This window comes from Nerophis lumbriciformis, linkage group LG39, assembly GCF_033978685.3.
Source record: "Nerophis lumbriciformis linkage group LG39, RoL_Nlum_v2.1, whole genome shotgun sequence".
NCBI classification, from domain to species: Eukaryota; Metazoa; Chordata; class Actinopteri; order Syngnathiformes; family Syngnathidae; genus Nerophis; species Nerophis lumbriciformis.
The window spans coordinates 4,995,001-5,010,735 of NC_084586.2; the positions used below are offsets into that span (position 1 = coordinate 4,995,001).

At 42.7% G+C, this 15,735-nt stretch overlaps 2 protein-coding genes across 6 annotated transcripts in view; one reads left to right on the forward strand and one right to left on the reverse strand.

Moving 5' to 3' along the window:
* The window catches only part of nln (neurolysin (metallopeptidase M3 family)), a 25,078-nt gene extending 10,402 nt beyond the window's left edge, over positions 1-14,676 (reverse strand). For 2 of the 4 annotated variants that reach the window (XR_009811786.1, XM_061932039.1), the window contains exons 1-4: positions 14,471-14,676; positions 10,846-11,008; positions 10,649-10,788; positions 3,837-4,069 (exon numbers count right to left, since the gene is read on the reverse strand). Coding sequence is in view for 3 of the 4 variants with exons in the window: in XM_061932039.1 (XP_061788023.1) it covers positions 3,837-4,069; positions 10,649-10,653 (238 nt within the window). In the remaining variant the exon portion in view is untranslated. Of the gene's footprint in view, positions 1-3,836; positions 4,070-7,449; positions 7,555-10,648; positions 10,789-10,845; positions 11,009-14,470 lie in introns of those variants that run through there. The other 2 variants (XM_061932040.1, XM_061932041.1) reach the window with 2 other exon arrangements.
* The window catches only part of sgtb (small glutamine rich tetratricopeptide repeat co-chaperone beta), a 14,323-nt gene continuing 3,338 nt past the window's right edge, over positions 4,751-15,735 (forward strand). The window contains exons 1-7 of one of the 2 annotated variants that reach the window (XM_061932050.2): positions 4,751-4,866; positions 10,683-10,795; positions 10,868-10,971; positions 14,128-14,203; positions 14,305-14,404; positions 14,478-14,582; positions 14,669-14,807. In XM_061932050.2, the coding sequence (XP_061788034.1) occupies positions 10,696-10,795; positions 10,868-10,971; positions 14,128-14,203; positions 14,305-14,404; positions 14,478-14,582; positions 14,669-14,807 (624 nt within the window). In that variant the 5' untranslated portion in view covers positions 4,751-4,866; positions 10,683-10,695. Of the gene's footprint in view, positions 4,867-9,946; positions 10,796-10,867; positions 10,972-14,127; positions 14,204-14,304; positions 14,405-14,477; positions 14,583-14,668; positions 14,808-15,735 lie in introns of those variants that run through there. The other variant, XM_072912728.1, reaches the window with a different exon arrangement.

The following is a 15,735-nucleotide window of genomic DNA, read 5'->3' on the forward strand; positions in this document are numbered from 1 at the left end:
TTTGGCATTATCTTTCTGAAATAAGCAGGGGTGTCCATGAAAAAGACGACGCATGGATGGCAACATATGTTGCTCTAAAACCTGTATGTACCTTTCAGCATTAATGGCGCCTTCACAGATGTGTAAGTTACCCATGCCTTGGCCACTAATACACCCCCATACCATCACAGATGCTGGCTGTTGAATTTTGCGCCTATAACAGTCCGGATGGTTCTTCTCCTCTTTGGTCAAGAGGACATGACGTCCACAGTTTCCAAAAACAATTTGAAATGTGGACTCGTCAGACCACAGAACACTTTTTACACTTTGCATCAGTCCATCTTAGATGAGCTCGAGCCCAGCGAAGCCGGTGGCATTTCTGGGTGTTGTTGATAAATGGCTTTCGCTTTGCATAGTAGAGTTTTAACTTGCACTTTCAGATGTAGCGACCAACTGTAGTTACTGACATTGGTTTTCTGTTGTGTTCCTGAGCCCATGTGGTGATATCCTTTACACACTGATGTCGCTTTTTGATGCCCTACCGCCTGAGGGATCCAAGGTCACAGGCATTCAATGTTACGTGCAGTGATTTCTCCAGATTCTCTGAACCTTTTGATGATACTACAGATCTTAGATGATGAAATCCCTAAATTCCTTGCAATAGCTCATTGAGAAGTGGTGTTTTTAAACTGTTCGACAATTTGCTCACGCATTTGTTCACAAAGTGGGGACCCTCGCCCCATCCTTGTTTGTGAATGACTGAGCATTGCATGGAAGCTGCTTTTATACCCAATCATGGCACCCACCTGTTCCCAAATAGCCTGTTCACCTGTGGGATTTTCCAACTAAGTGTTTGATGAGCATTCCTCAACTTTCTCAGTCTTTTTTGCCACTTTTGCCAGCTTTTTTGAAACATGTTGCAGGCATCAAATTACAAATGAGCTAATGTTTGCAAAAAATAACAAAGTTTACCAGTTTGAACGTTAAGTGTCTTGTCTTTGCAGTCTATTCAATTGAATATAAGTTGAAAATGATTTGCAAATCATTGTATTCTGTTTTTATTTACCATTTATACAACTGCCAACTTCACTGGTTTTGGGTTTTGTATATGTGCACTAGTAGTCCACAGGTGCGTGTTTGTCTGTAGGCTGGGAAGTTGCTCCGTTCTGCATCACAGAACAGAGCCAACATTCCAGGTGTCTTTAGAAAAGGATTCGGAGTGTCTTTTGCTGCAATGGTCTCACTGGGGTGTTTACTGCATGACCCTGCCAAGGCCAATGCTGAGAGATTGTAGATGAAGGTGGTTTAGTTAGGGCGAGCAAACACATTCCAATGGTTTGTGTGCTCGAGTTCAGTGGTTTTCAACCAATGTGCTGTGAGATATTATGCAAATTTCACCTAAATGGTCTAAAAAATATTTTTTGCAGACCAATAATTATAGTCCTCAAATAATGTGATGTGTGTCTGTGCTGTCGAGAGATCGGCAGAGTGACCATGTAATACTCTTCCGTATCAGTAGCTAATTGCTTTGTAGGCCTACTTTGAGACAAGAGAATTAGTGATGCATGGATGGTTGTGGTTTAAAGTCATAATCAAACAATTGCATCAAGTACAAACCCCGTTTCCATATGAGTTGGGAAATTGTGTTAGATGTAAATATAAACGGAATACAATGATTTGCAAATCCTTTTCAACCCATATTCAATTGAATGCACTACAAAGACAAGATATTTGATGTTCAAACTCATTAACTTTATTTTTTTTTTTGCAAATAATAATTAACTTAGAATTTCATGGCTGCAAGACGTGCCAAAGTAGTTGGGAAAGGGCATGTTCACCACTGTGTTACATCACCTTTTCTTTTAACAACTCAATAAACGATTGGTAACTGAGGAAACTAATTGTTGAAGCTTTGAAAGTGGAATTCTTTCCCATTCTTGTTTTATGTAGAGCTTCAGTCGTTCAACAGTCCGGGGTCTCCGCTGTCGTATTTTACGCTTCATAATGCGCCACACATTTTCGATGGGAGACAGGTATGGACTGCAGGCGGGCCAGGAAAGTACCCGCACTCTTTTTTTACGAAGCCACGCTGTTGTAACACGTGCTGAAATAAGCAGGGGCGTCCATGAAAAAGACGGCGCTTAGATGGCAGCATATGTTGTTCCAATACCTGTATGTACCTTTCAGCATTAATGGTGCCTTCACAGATGTGTAAGTTACCCATGCCTTGGGCACTAATACACCCCCATACCATCACAGATGCTGGCTTTTGAACTTTGCGTCGATAACAGTCTGGATGGTTCGCTTCCCCTTTGGTCCGGATGACATGATGTTGAATATTTCCAAAAACAATTTCAAATGTGCACTCGTCAGACCACAGCACACTTTTCCACTTTGCATCAGTCCATCTTAGATGATCTCGGTCCCAGAGAAGCTGGCGGCGTTTCTGGATGTTGTTGATAAATGGCTTTCGCTTTGCATAGTAGAGCTTTAACTTGCACTTACAGATGTAGCGACAAACTGTATTTAGTGACAGTGGTTTTCTGAAGTGTTCCTGAGCCCATGTGGTGATATCCTTTAGAGATTGATGTCGGTTTTTGATACAGTGCCGTCTGAGGGATCGAAGGTCACGGCCATTCAATGTTGGTTTCCGGCCATGCCGCTTACGTGGAGTGATTTCTCCAGATTCTCTGAACCTTTTGATGATATTATGGACCGTAGATGTTGAAATTCCTAAATTTCTTGCAATTTCACTTTGAGAAACGTTGTTCTTAAACTGTTTGACTATTTGCTCACGCACTTGTGGACAAAATGGTGTACCTCGCCCCATCCTTTCTTGTGAAAGACTGTTTTTATACCCAATCATGGCACCCACCTGTTCCCAATTAGCCTGCACACCTGTGGGATGTTCCAAATAAGTGTTTGATGAGCATTCCTCAACTTTATCAGTATTTATTGCCACCTTTCCCAACTTCTTTGTCAAGTGTTGCTGGCATCAAATTCTAAAGTTAATGATTATTTGCAAAAAAAAAAAATGTTTATCAGTTTGAACATTAAATATGTTGTCTTTGTAGCATATTCAACTGAATATGGGTTGAAAATGATTTGCAAATCATTGTATTCCGTTTATATTTACATCTAACACAATTTCCCAACTCATATGGAAACAGGGTTTGTATTTGTGGAGTATTAATTTATATTGTCAAAATAGGCTACTGAGTTTAATTTTTAACATATTCTGCTGGTGGTGTGCCTTGGGAAAATGTGCCTTGGCTCAAAGAAGGTTGAAAAACACTGCTCTCGTTGGCTTTCTGGCTCACAAATTGATCATAGTTTTGCCTTGCAGAGCGAAAAGCTTCTCCAAGATGTTATCCAGTTTGCGATTTAGTTCAGAAACCACAAAAGTTTGTGTGCCCACAGCTCTGCCCAGCCTTCAATCTTTTGTGGCAGCTTTAGTGTACCTCGAACAGCTGCCAGCGTCTTTCAATTTGTCGATACACCAGTTATCATGATTCCAAATACGTACATACGTCAACGTCCTCGACTGAAAGAATCAGCAGGCACTTCTACCATGAGTCCATCGTTTTGTCAGGACCCAAGCTTCTTATCGGGAAGCTCTTGTCAATTTCGTTGAGAGGCCAGTTGATTAATCCCATTAAGATTTTGGAGAGCAGTGCAGAAAGAAGCTCCAAGAAAGTTAAGACAAGACAAAGCGGAAAAATAAGGGAGAGGGAAGGGAAAGTGTCGGTCTTTGTTGAGAGCCAAATAGAAAGCTTTAAGTTACACTCCACTTGCTTTGGGGCCAAGTGGTGCAGTAACCCACCAGATCCACTAGACAGTGCATGATGAGGACTTACATGCATAGTCCAGCTTGATGTTGGCTAGAGCTCTCAGGGTGTTTTCAACGCAGACATCCTCCACCTTGAGAGAGCCGACCTCATCGTAGACCTTCTTCACTCTGCTCATCAGGCGCTCCGTGGCTGTCGCGATCTCCTTGGGCGTCAGATCCCACCTCGGCAGGTTTTCCTCGCAGCCTCGCACGGGAACAATCGCAGATCCGTCGAGAATGGTCATCGTCCACTCAGGCTCGCTGCAAAGAGTGGCAGAGACTGCGCTTGAACACGTTTGAGCATCAAAAGGCTGCAAGGCCAGAGCGGCAAGCGACACATTGCAGGAAATCACACTTGGCGCGAGCTCGCCATTCTTTCCGTGCTAAGCGGTGACCTTCTTCCTATGACGGCCGAGGGTCCGGTGTCGCATTGCAGAGATCCTCAGGAACATATGGCACCTTGTGGTGATTGCAAAACTTTAGAATCGGCCATTAAAATAATGTTTACAACATGTTTAACACATACTAACGCTGCTCCATGACATTTTAGACAATATACGACCTTTGACCTACAGCTTCATGGAGTAGTTCAAACTATTAAATATTCCATCATTGTGCTCTTGTTAGGTGTTTATGTTCACATATTCAGGCTAACTTCGTAAAATACGTATACATATTGAGATATTGTGCGTTAAAGTGTAAACATATATTTGTACCATGAATTGATTAATGTGGACCCCGACTTAAACAAGGTGAAAAACTTATTCGGATGTTACCATTTAGTGGTCAATTGTACGGAATATGTACTGTACTTTGCAATCTACTAATAAAAGTTTCAATCAATCAATCAAAAGCGTGACACGTGACGCAAACATGCCAACGTCATGCGTTTGAAACGCAATGAAAAAGAAAGCAAAAGTACAACAAAACTATAATCTTTCTTACTGCGTTATTGTCTCTCGTCCAGAAGCGGCTTGACGATTGGCACCCTCCTTGCGCATGCGCAGTTGATCTAGTTAGCTTTGGCTGTCAGGGCGGCAGCAGTTAGCTCAGTTCAGGTAAGTGAACGACATGAGGGACGAAGATGCTTCATAGTTTTTTTCATAAATTAATACAGTGGCCTTTATGGTGTGTTTTTGTGATCGTTGTCGCGTCGCTGAGAATTGGGTTTGCCTTTTAGCATCAACGCAAGAGAAGCCCACACTCACCGATCGTACGCCGGGGGCTTAATTATTTTCATTAAAAGCTAACTTGCTAGAACGTTCGGATGACTTATCTTGCCGTATTTTAAGATAATAAAAAAATGACATTTTAAGGAGGGCGCTATCGGAGATGCTGCGATGTTGTTACGTCACAAGCTGTGTTGTCAACGAGCTAGCCCCCACGTGACCGTTTGCACCTGCTCCGCCGTGACGTCATCACGCCCGCGGCCCACTTTTACAGCTTAATCCAGTCTTTTTCAACCACTGTGCCGCGGCACGTGTGCCGTGAGCTACAGTCTGGTGTGCCGTGGGAGATGATCTAATTTCACAAACGGTATTTGGGTTAAAAATATTTTTTGCAAACCAGTAATTATAATCCGCAAATGATGTGTTGTTGTTGAGTGTCTGTACTGTCTAGAGCTCGGCAGAGTAACCGTGTAATAGAGATGCGCGGATAGGCAATTATTTCATCCGCAACCGCATCAGAAAGTCGTCAACCATCCGCAATCCACCCGATCTAACATTTGATCAGAACCGCATCCGCCCGTTGTTATATATCTAATATAGACGATGCAAGGCATTAGTGAGGTTATAAAGCTTTTGCCTGTTAAAGAAAAGAGACTGATCCAATGCAGCATTCGCGTGCCACGCTGTCACGACCCAGACGCACACCAGTGCGCAATCATATGGGAGCCGCGCTGAGCGCACCTCCAAGCGCGTCTCGCTGCCGGCGACGGCCGGGTATATGGGCCCGACGCTCCAGCGCCATCCATTTTCAGGGCTAGTTGATTCGGCAGGTGGGTTGTTACACACTCCTTAGCGGGTTCCAACTTCCATGGCCACCGTCCTAGCTGCTGTCTATATCAACCAGGGTGAGCCCCACCCCTTTCGTGAGCGCACTGCGCGCGGAGTGACCCCTGTTACGCGCCCCCGGCAACAGGGGTGGCGGGCAGGTAAGCTGCGCGGGCGGAGCGCGCAAAGTGACCTCTGTTACGAGCCCCCGGCCACGGGGGTGGTGGGCAGGTAAGCTGCTTACCTGCTGCGCGTGACGCCGGCCGCGGCGAAGGCGGACGAGGCGGGGTGTCGGTGCGGTGGTGACCCTGGACGTGCGTCGGGCCCTTCTCGCGGATCGCCTCAGCTACGGCTCCCGGTGGGGCCCTCTCAGGGGAAGGGGCCTCGGTCCCGGACCCCTGCGAGGCGTCGGTGGCCTTCTCCGCTCCGTAAAAGTGTCCATCTCTTTTTTTTTTTCTTCTGTTGTGGCATATGCAGCAGGTGCCTGCTCGTTTTTCGTATGTGGGTAACAACATTTAACTATGTATATATATTTCCGAATTGGTTTAACTGCCACCCGCCTGAATCTATTTAAAATCTAATTTTTTAAAATTTCAATCGCCCAACCCGACCCGACCCGACCCGCTGATAAAATCTAATTTTTTTAAATTTCATCCGCCCGATTCGCGGATAATCCGCGGACTCCGCGGTTGTGCCCGCAAACCGCGCATCTCTACCGTGTAATACTTTTCCACATCAGTAGGTGGTAGCCGGTAGCTAATTGCTTTGTAGATGTCGGAAACAGCGGGAGGCAGTGTGAAGGTAAAAAGGCAGAGGTGGGACCAAGTCATTGTTTTGCAAGTCACAAGTAAGTCTCAAGTCTTTGCCCTCAAGTCCGAGTCAAGTCCCGAGTCAAGACAGGCAAGCCCCGAGTCAAGTCCAAAGTCAAGACTGGAAAGTCTCAAGTCAAGTCCTAAGTCCTGCATTTTGAGTTTCGAGTCCTTTCAAGTCCTTTTAACCACAGACTAATATATTAACACAGATTGTGTATGCTTTTCAAACGCTGTATTTATTTATTAAAACAAGTGCATTTTAAATTGCAGGAAAGAAAATTGTGCTGACATTGCACTTTATAATAGCACTATTAACCAGTCATTTTAAACATTAACTCATTCCTTTACAGAACAAACACATTAAAAAATAAAGTGCAAATGTACTTATTTGTACAAAAGTGTTAACATTGAAAAAACATGACATATACGTGAACATAACAAAAAAGTTGTACTTTTTATATGTCAGGGCCCTATGCTGCATTGCATTTGCAAAAGACCAAATTAGCCAAGAGTCTGTCAGTCATTTGTGCACGATGGGGGCGTAGTATTTATTTTACCTTTATTTTACTATTTTTGTCTTTTTTTAGGTGGCTAAAATACGCGGTGCTGCTGACCGCCGTCTAACGTTACGTGTGATATATTGACTAACGTAACCCTGCTTAAAAAAAATCACTGAACAAAAAGTATGAATAAGGTAGTGAACTGCAACAGATTCCCGTGTTTGCAATAACGTTATAACGTTAGCAGTGAGTTTACAGCCTCACTGATTTAACTACACAGCAAATAAAAGTCACGTTACTTAGCCAATAAACGTTATCTTACATTCAAAACTTACCGTTCTTTGTGCAACTTCAAATGCCGGACGAAGTTGGAAGTTGTTGCCTCTCCATCAGTAATTTTCGAACCGCATGTGTTGCATACTGCAAACCGTTTTGTGTTGACCACCTCGTAATTTTTATACCCAAACGAAATTATTTTAGGTATAATTTTTTGTTCACTGGCGTGTGGTTTGGACATGTCTTCTTCGTTGGTTGTCCTGCAATTTGATTGGATGAATGCTGTGTGATGAAAACAAAGTAGATCTAATTTGATTGGCTGTTGTACTGACAGCACACCAGCTGACACACGCAACGCTGATAGACAAGTACACAATGAAAAATACGGAGCGCTCCCGAATAACTTTTTCATCTTTGGGTTTTGGGGAAAGTAGCAAGTCATGTCAAGTCATGTCAATTCAAAAGGCTCAAGTCCAAGTGAAGTCACAAGTCATTGATGTTAAAGTCTAAGTCGAGTTGCAAGTCTTTTTACATTTTGTCAAGTCGAGTCTAAAGTCATCAAATTCATGACTCGAGTCTGACTCGAGTCCAAGTCATGTGACTCGAGTCCACACCTCTGTAAAAAGGTATCTAATGCTGAAGGTAAAAAGGTATCTAATGCTGAAGGTAAAACATATCTAATGCTTAAACCAAAAATAAACAAAAGGCGATTGCACCTAAGAAAAGGCATTGAAGCTTAGGGAAGGCTACGCAGAACGAAAGTAAAACTCAACTGGCTACAAAGTAAACAAAAACAGAATGCTGGACGACAGCAAAGACGGCGTCCACAATGTACATCCGAACATGACATGACAATCAACAAAGTCCCCACAAAGAAGGATAAAAACAACTGAAATAGTCTTGATTGCTAAAACAAAGAACAAACCCCGTTTCCATATGAGTTGGGAAATTGTGTTTGATGTAAATATAAACGGAATACAATGATTTGCAAATCATTTTCAACCCATATTCATTTGAATGCACTACAAAGACAACATGATGTTCAAAGTCATAAACTTTATTTTTTTTTGCAAATAATTAACTTAGAATTTCATGGCTGCAACACGTGCCAAAGTAGTTGGGAAAGGGCATGTTCACCACTGTGTTACATGGCCTTTCCTTTTAACAACACTTAGTAAACGTTTGGGAACTGACAAGACCAATTTTTTAAGCTTTTCAGGTGGAATTATTTCCCATTCTTGCTTGATGTACAGCTTAAGTTGTTCAACAGTCCGGGGGTCTCTGTTGTGGTATTTTAGGCTTCATAATGCGCCACACATTTTCAATGGGAGACAGGTCTGGACTACAGGCAGGCCAGTCTAGTACCCGCACTCTTTTACTATGAAGCCACGTTGATGTAACACGTGGCTTGGCATTGTCTTGCTGAAATAAGCAGGGGCGCCCATGGTAACGTTGCTTGGATGGCAACCAATCCATCCATCCATTTCCTACCGCTTATTCCCTTCGGGGTCGCGGGGGGCACTGGAGCCTATCTCAGCTACAATCGGGCGGAAGGCGGGGTACACCCTGGACAAGTCGCCACGTCATCACAGGGCCAACACAGATAGACAGACAACATTCACACACTAGGGCCAATTTAGTGTTGCCAATCAACTTATCCCCAGGTGCATGTCTTTGGAGGTGGGAGGAAGCCGGAGTACCCGGAGGGAACCCACCAAGGAGAACATGCAAACCCCACACAGAAAGCATATGTTGCTCCAAAACCTGTATGTACCTTTCAGCATTAATGGCGCCTTCACAGATATGTAAGTTACCCATGTCTTGGGCACTAATACACCTCCATACCATCACAGATGTTGGCTTTTTAACTTTGCGCCTATAACAATCCGGATGTTTTTTTTCCTCTTTAGTCCAGAGGACACGACGTCCACAGTTTCCAAAAACAATTTGAAATGTGGACTCGTCAGACCACAGAACACTTTTCCACTTTGTATCAGTCCATCTTAGATGAGCTCAGGCCCAGCGAAGCCGACGGCGTTTCTGGGTGTTGTTGATAAACGGTTTCCGCCTTGCATAGGGGAGTTTTAATTTGCACTTACAGATGTAGCGACCAACTGTAGTTACTGACAGTGGGTTTTTTAAGTGTTCCTGAGCCCATGTGGTGATATCCTTTACACACTGATGTCGCTTGTTGATGCAGCACAGCCTGAGGGATGGAAGGTCACGGGCTTAGCTGCTTACGTGCAGTGATTTCTCCAGATCCTCTGAACCCTTTGATGATATTACGGACCGTAGATGGTGAAATCCCTAAATTCCTTGCAACAGCTGTTTGAGAAAGGTTTTTCTTAAACTGTTCAACAATTTGCTCACGCATTTGTTGACAAAGTGGTGACCCTCGCCCCATCCTTGTTTGTGAATGACTGAGCATTTCATGGAATCTACTTTTATACCCAATCATGGCACCCACCTGTTCCCAATTAGCCTGTTCACCTGTGGGATGTTCCAAATAAGTGTTTGATGAGCATTCCTCAACTTTATCAGTATTTATTGCCACCTTTCCCAACTTCTTTGTCACGTGTTGCTGGCATCAAATTCTAAAGTTAATGATTATTTGCAAAAAAAAAAAAAAAAGTTTATCAGTTTGAACATCAAATATGTTGTCTTTGTAGCATATTCAACTGAATATGGGTTGAAAATGATTTGCAAATCATTGTATTCCGTTTATATTTACATCTAACACAATTTCCCAACTCATATGGAAACGGGGTTTGTAGATGCGGGAAATACCGCTCAAAGGAAGACATGAAACTGCTGCAGGAAAATACCAAAAAAAGAGAAAAAGCCACCAAAATAGGAGCGCAAGACAAGAACTAAAACACTACACACAGGAAAACAGCAAAAAACTCCGAATAAGTCAAATAAGATGTGACAGGTGGTGAGCGTATACCAACTTTGAGACAAGAGCTATAGTCATGCATGCTTGGTTATGGTTTAAAGTCATATCCAACAATTGCGACGACGTTTTACAGTCAACTGGGTTCGTTTTTTAATGACTTCTGCTGGTGGTGTGCCTCCGGATTTTTTCAACGCAAAAAATGTGCCTTGACTCAAAAAAGGTTGAAAAACACTGGCTTAATCGATGAAACACGATTAGGGCATCTATGTGCTAAGTGGATAACATGCAGAATTAATAATAGCATTACAGTATATAAATGCTGTGTTGATACTCCTGAACACTGTTAGTTGACTGGTACTTACAACATGTGACCATAGCAGGTGTGTTTGCGTGCAGCTTGTAGGTAAACATGGCGGTGGAGAAGCGCCTGGCGTTCTCTATCGTGCAGTTCCTACGAGATCAGACGCACGGCGGCACTTTGAATTCTGACGAGCAGGAAAGCCTGGAAGGTACTGGTACTGTCTGATCCATAACCACCTGTGACTGTTCCATCTCTCACCTCTGAACTTCACTTGGTTTAGTTGCCATCCAATGTTTGGAGACCACCTTTAAGATCAGCGCCAGCGACTGTCACCTGGCGGCACCGCAGCCCCTCATGGAGGTCTTCCTCAATTCACTGCTCAAGGTGAGTGGGGAATCATGTCCACGTCACGTGACCTGGACTATAGAATAGTAATAAGTAATTAATGCATGTTCTTACTAAGCTGGAGATGTCAAACACATTTTTATTTGTTATTATTATTAATGAGGGCCACATCGTAATTACGGCTGCCCTCAAAGGGCCACATGTAACAGTGAATATCTATGAATATAAACATAACAGCCTTGTTACACAATTTGCAAAGGCAACTGTGTTTAATTAATGTATTTTGTACAGATTGATGGACAATTTGCTTTAAGATTGTAAATATTATTGAAGTTTTTATCTTTGATAACAAAAAATGCTCGGAAGATCAGATATTATTAAAGTGTAGAACATAATTATGCAACACTTTTCTGTCAAATTTCAAATAACTAATACATTTAGCCAGAAAGTGTTTTTTTTTCCATTTTCAACCTATCTAAGAGCACATAAATGATGTTGTGGGCTACATAAAATGACGTGACGGGACATGATAAAATGATGTCGCAGGCCACATAAAAAGCTGCGGCGGATCATATAAAAAGATGTTGCGGCCCACATAAAATGACGAGGCGGACCACCTCTAATGATTTGGCGGGGAACATTAGAATTATGTGGCGGGCCACGATAAATGAAATGGCAGACCACGATAAATGAAATGGCAGACCACATAAAATGATGCTGTGGGAAAGAATATAATGAAATGGCGGACCACATAAAATTACGTGCCAGGCCACAATAAAATCCAATGGCAGACCACTAAAATGACATGGCGGGCGACTTTAATGATGTGGCAGGTCACAGAATTATGTGGTAGGCCACATAAAACGAAATGGCAAACAACATAAAATGATAAAAAGAAATGGAAGACCACTTAAAATGATGTGGCAGGCCACATACAATTATGTGGCGGGTCACAGAATTATGTGGTGGGCCACAATAAAATGAAATGACAGACAACATAAAATGATGTATGGGGCCACAAAAAAAATGAAATGGAAGACCACAGGATATGATGTGGCAGGCCACAATAAAATGACAGACCACAGAATATGATGTGGCAGGCTACTATGAAATTAAATGTTAGGCCACATAAAATGAAATGGCAAAAAACATCAAATGATGTAGTGGGCCACGATTAAAAGAAATGGAAAACAACATAAAAAGATGTGGTGGGCCACGATATAAAGAAACGGAAGACCACATAAAATGATGTGGCAGGCCATGATAAAATATTAAAAGTCAGACCACATAAACTTATGTGGCAGGCTATGATAAAATATAGAGGGCAGACCACATAAAATGACGTGGCGGGGCACAGAATTATGTGGTGGGCCACAATAAAATGAAATGGCAGAAAACATAAAATTATGTGTCGGACCAAAATAAAATTAAATGGAAGACCACAGAATATGATGTAGCAGGCCACAAAAAATGAAATAGCAGACCACAGAATATGATGTGGCAGGCCACAATAAAATGAAAAGGTAGGCCACATAGAACAAAATGGCAAACAACATAAAATTATGTGGTGGGCCACAATAAAAATAAATGGAGAACCACATACAATTATGTGGCGGGTTGTCAGGGTGTGTAGGTGACGAACCCCAAGATGCAGAGATGGTGGCAGGCGTTGAGCAGGAAAACATGATTTAATGTTCAAAATAAAGTAAAAACACAAACTAGGAACAGGCAAAATGGAAACAGGAACCAGAAAACAGAAAAACTGTAAATAGCAAACGGCTAACAGGAAAACAAGAAGCTAGGAGAAACCAACCGTAAATAGCTATAAGGAACAGCTTACCACTATGACGACAGCTACAAGGACAGGTAGACACTACAATAATCCAGCACTGACTGGAGGAGAAGGCAGGTTTAAATAGCAGCTGGCTGATTGACACCAGGTGTGGCCAGGTGCCAATCAGCCACAGCTGAGGGGACACAGCACTCAGGGAGACAAGTAGGAAATAACCAAAATAAGAGCGCCGACGGGAAATAAAGACAAACAGAGGAAAAACTCAAAACATAACTAAACTGTCAGTGACAAACCTGACAGCGGGTCACAGAATTATGTGGTGGGCCACAATAAAATGAAATGGAAGACAACATAAAATGATGTATCGGGTCACTATAAAATGAAATGGAAGACCACATAAAATGATTTGGCAGGCCACAATAAAATGAAATGGAAGACCACAGGATATGATGTGGCAGGCCACAATAAAATGACATAGACCAGTGGTCCCCAACCTTTTTGTAGCTGCGGACTGGTCTACGCTTGAAAATTTCTCCCACGGACTGGGTGGGAGGGTTGGGGCGGGGGAGTTTTTTTTTTTTTTCTTTCATAAAGAAATACAATCATGTGTGCTCACGGACTGTATACCTGCAGACTGTATTGAACTATATGGATATATAATGTATATATTGTGTTTTTTATGTTGATTTAATTAAAAAATATATAGTTGGGGACCACTGACATAGACCACAGAATATGATGTGGCAGGCTACTATAAAATGAAATGGCAAAAAACATAAAATGATGTAGTGGGCCACAATTAAAAGAAATGGCAAACAACATAAAAAGATGTGGTGGGCCACAATATAAAGAAATTGAAGACCACATAAAATGACGTGGCAGGCCATTATAAAATATAAAGGGCAGACCACATAAAATTATGTGGCAGACCACATAAAATTATGTGGCGGGGCACATAATTTATGTGGTGGGCCACAATAAAATGAAATGACAGACGACAGAATATGATGTAGTAGGCCACAAAAATTAAATAGCAGACCACAAAATATGATGTGGCAGGCCACATAGAACAAAATGACGTGGTGGGCCACGATCAAAAGAAATGGAAGACCACATAAAATGATGTGGCGGGTCAAAGAATTATGTGGTGGGCCACGATAAAATGAAATGGAAGACAAAATAAAATTATGTGTCGGGCCACGATAAAATGAAATGGAAGACCACAGAATATGATGTGGCAAGCCACTATAAAATGAAATAGTGGGACACATCAAATGTGGCCAGATTTGGCCCCCAGGCGGGACGTTTGACACCTGTGCCCTAAGCAATGCAGTCTACTTATCCAAAGTGCACAGCTTGGTTGAAACAGGAGCGGATACATTTGAACATTTGGATGTCTTTAGAACGACGTCCTGAGCATGCCAACAACATCGCCATCTCCAGAAGAGGCCGAACGAGCTGAGCAGCTTAAGAATGAAGGTAAGCGTTGCTGGAAAAGTAGTTGCTATGGCACATCATATTTAAAAGGAAATGACCATATACGGACAAAGGAAGTGTCAGAGTGCAAACAACTTTTTTAGGGAACAACCACATGAAGGAGGAAAACTACCGGTGTGCAGTGGAATGTTATAGCAGGGCCATCGAGCTGGACCTGAGGAACGCCGTCTACTACTGCAACAGGTATTGGCGACGAGCTAACATTGTGATGACGACGGGAGTGCAAGTAATGCTGCGCCATCTGCTCACCTTGCAGGGCGGCCGCTGAGAGTAAACTGGGGAACTACACGGAGGCGACCGGCGACTGTGAGAGAGCCATCGCCATCGACCCCAGCTACAGCAAAGCGTACGGCAGGATGGGGTGAGTGAAGGAGACGCCTCGGGGAAACTCCCGGATCGTTACGAATCAACCACGTCTTCTCTCCTCTTCTTTTTCCGCGCTTCCAGCCTGGCGTTGACGGCCATGAACAAATATCCCGAGGCCATTTCCTACTTCAAGAAAGCGCTGGTGCTGGACCCCGACAACGACACGTACAAGTCCAACCTGAAGGTGGCAGAGCAGAAGCTGAAGGAAGTGAGCAGTCCAGTGAGTGGAACTACAAAAATAACAAAGCCTAGATTGAGCCACTTGCTGTTTTTAAACACCATCACTATCATGTTGCAGTGTTCATTTTGTTGACAAAAAAATGTTGTCTTAGTTATTGTCAAGGACTTATTTTACCCTGACTAAAATAGGACGATAACTAGGGATGTTCGATAATGGCTTTTTTGCCGATATCCGATATTGTCCAACTCTTAATTACTGATACCGATATCAACCGATACCGATATATACAGTAGTGGAATTAACACATTATTATGGGTAGGGGGTAGCGGGGTTTATATTGTAGCGTCCCGGATAAGTTAGTGCTGCAATGGGTTCTGGGTATTTGTTCTGTTGTGTTTATGTTGTGTTACGGTCCGGATGTTCTCCCGAAATGTGTTTGTCATTCTTGTTTGGTGTGGGTTCACAGTGTGGCGCATATTTCTAACAGTGTTAAAGTTGTTTATACGGCCACCCTCAGTGTGACCTGTATGGCTGTTGACCAAGTACGTCTTGCATTTACTTGTGTGTGTGAAAAGCCGTAGATATTATGTGACTGGGCCGGCACGCAAAGGCAGTCCCTTTAAGGTTTATTGGCGCTCTGTACTTCTCCCTACATCCGTGTACACAGCGGAGTTTTAAAAAGTCATGAATTTTAGTTTTTGAAACCGATACCGATAATTTCCGATATTACATTTTAAAGCATTTATCGGCCGATAATATCGGCAGTCCGATATTATCGGACATCTCTAACGATAACTAATCAAAACAAATGCAGGATGACTAAAACAAAGACAAAATTAATAGAAAATTTAGTCAACGAAAAAAAACAAGACAAACATTTTGACAAGCGACGAAATCAAATCATATTTAATTTCATCTTTATGCAGGTGGGACTAGTTATCCAATCACAGTTGCATGTGGGAGAGAG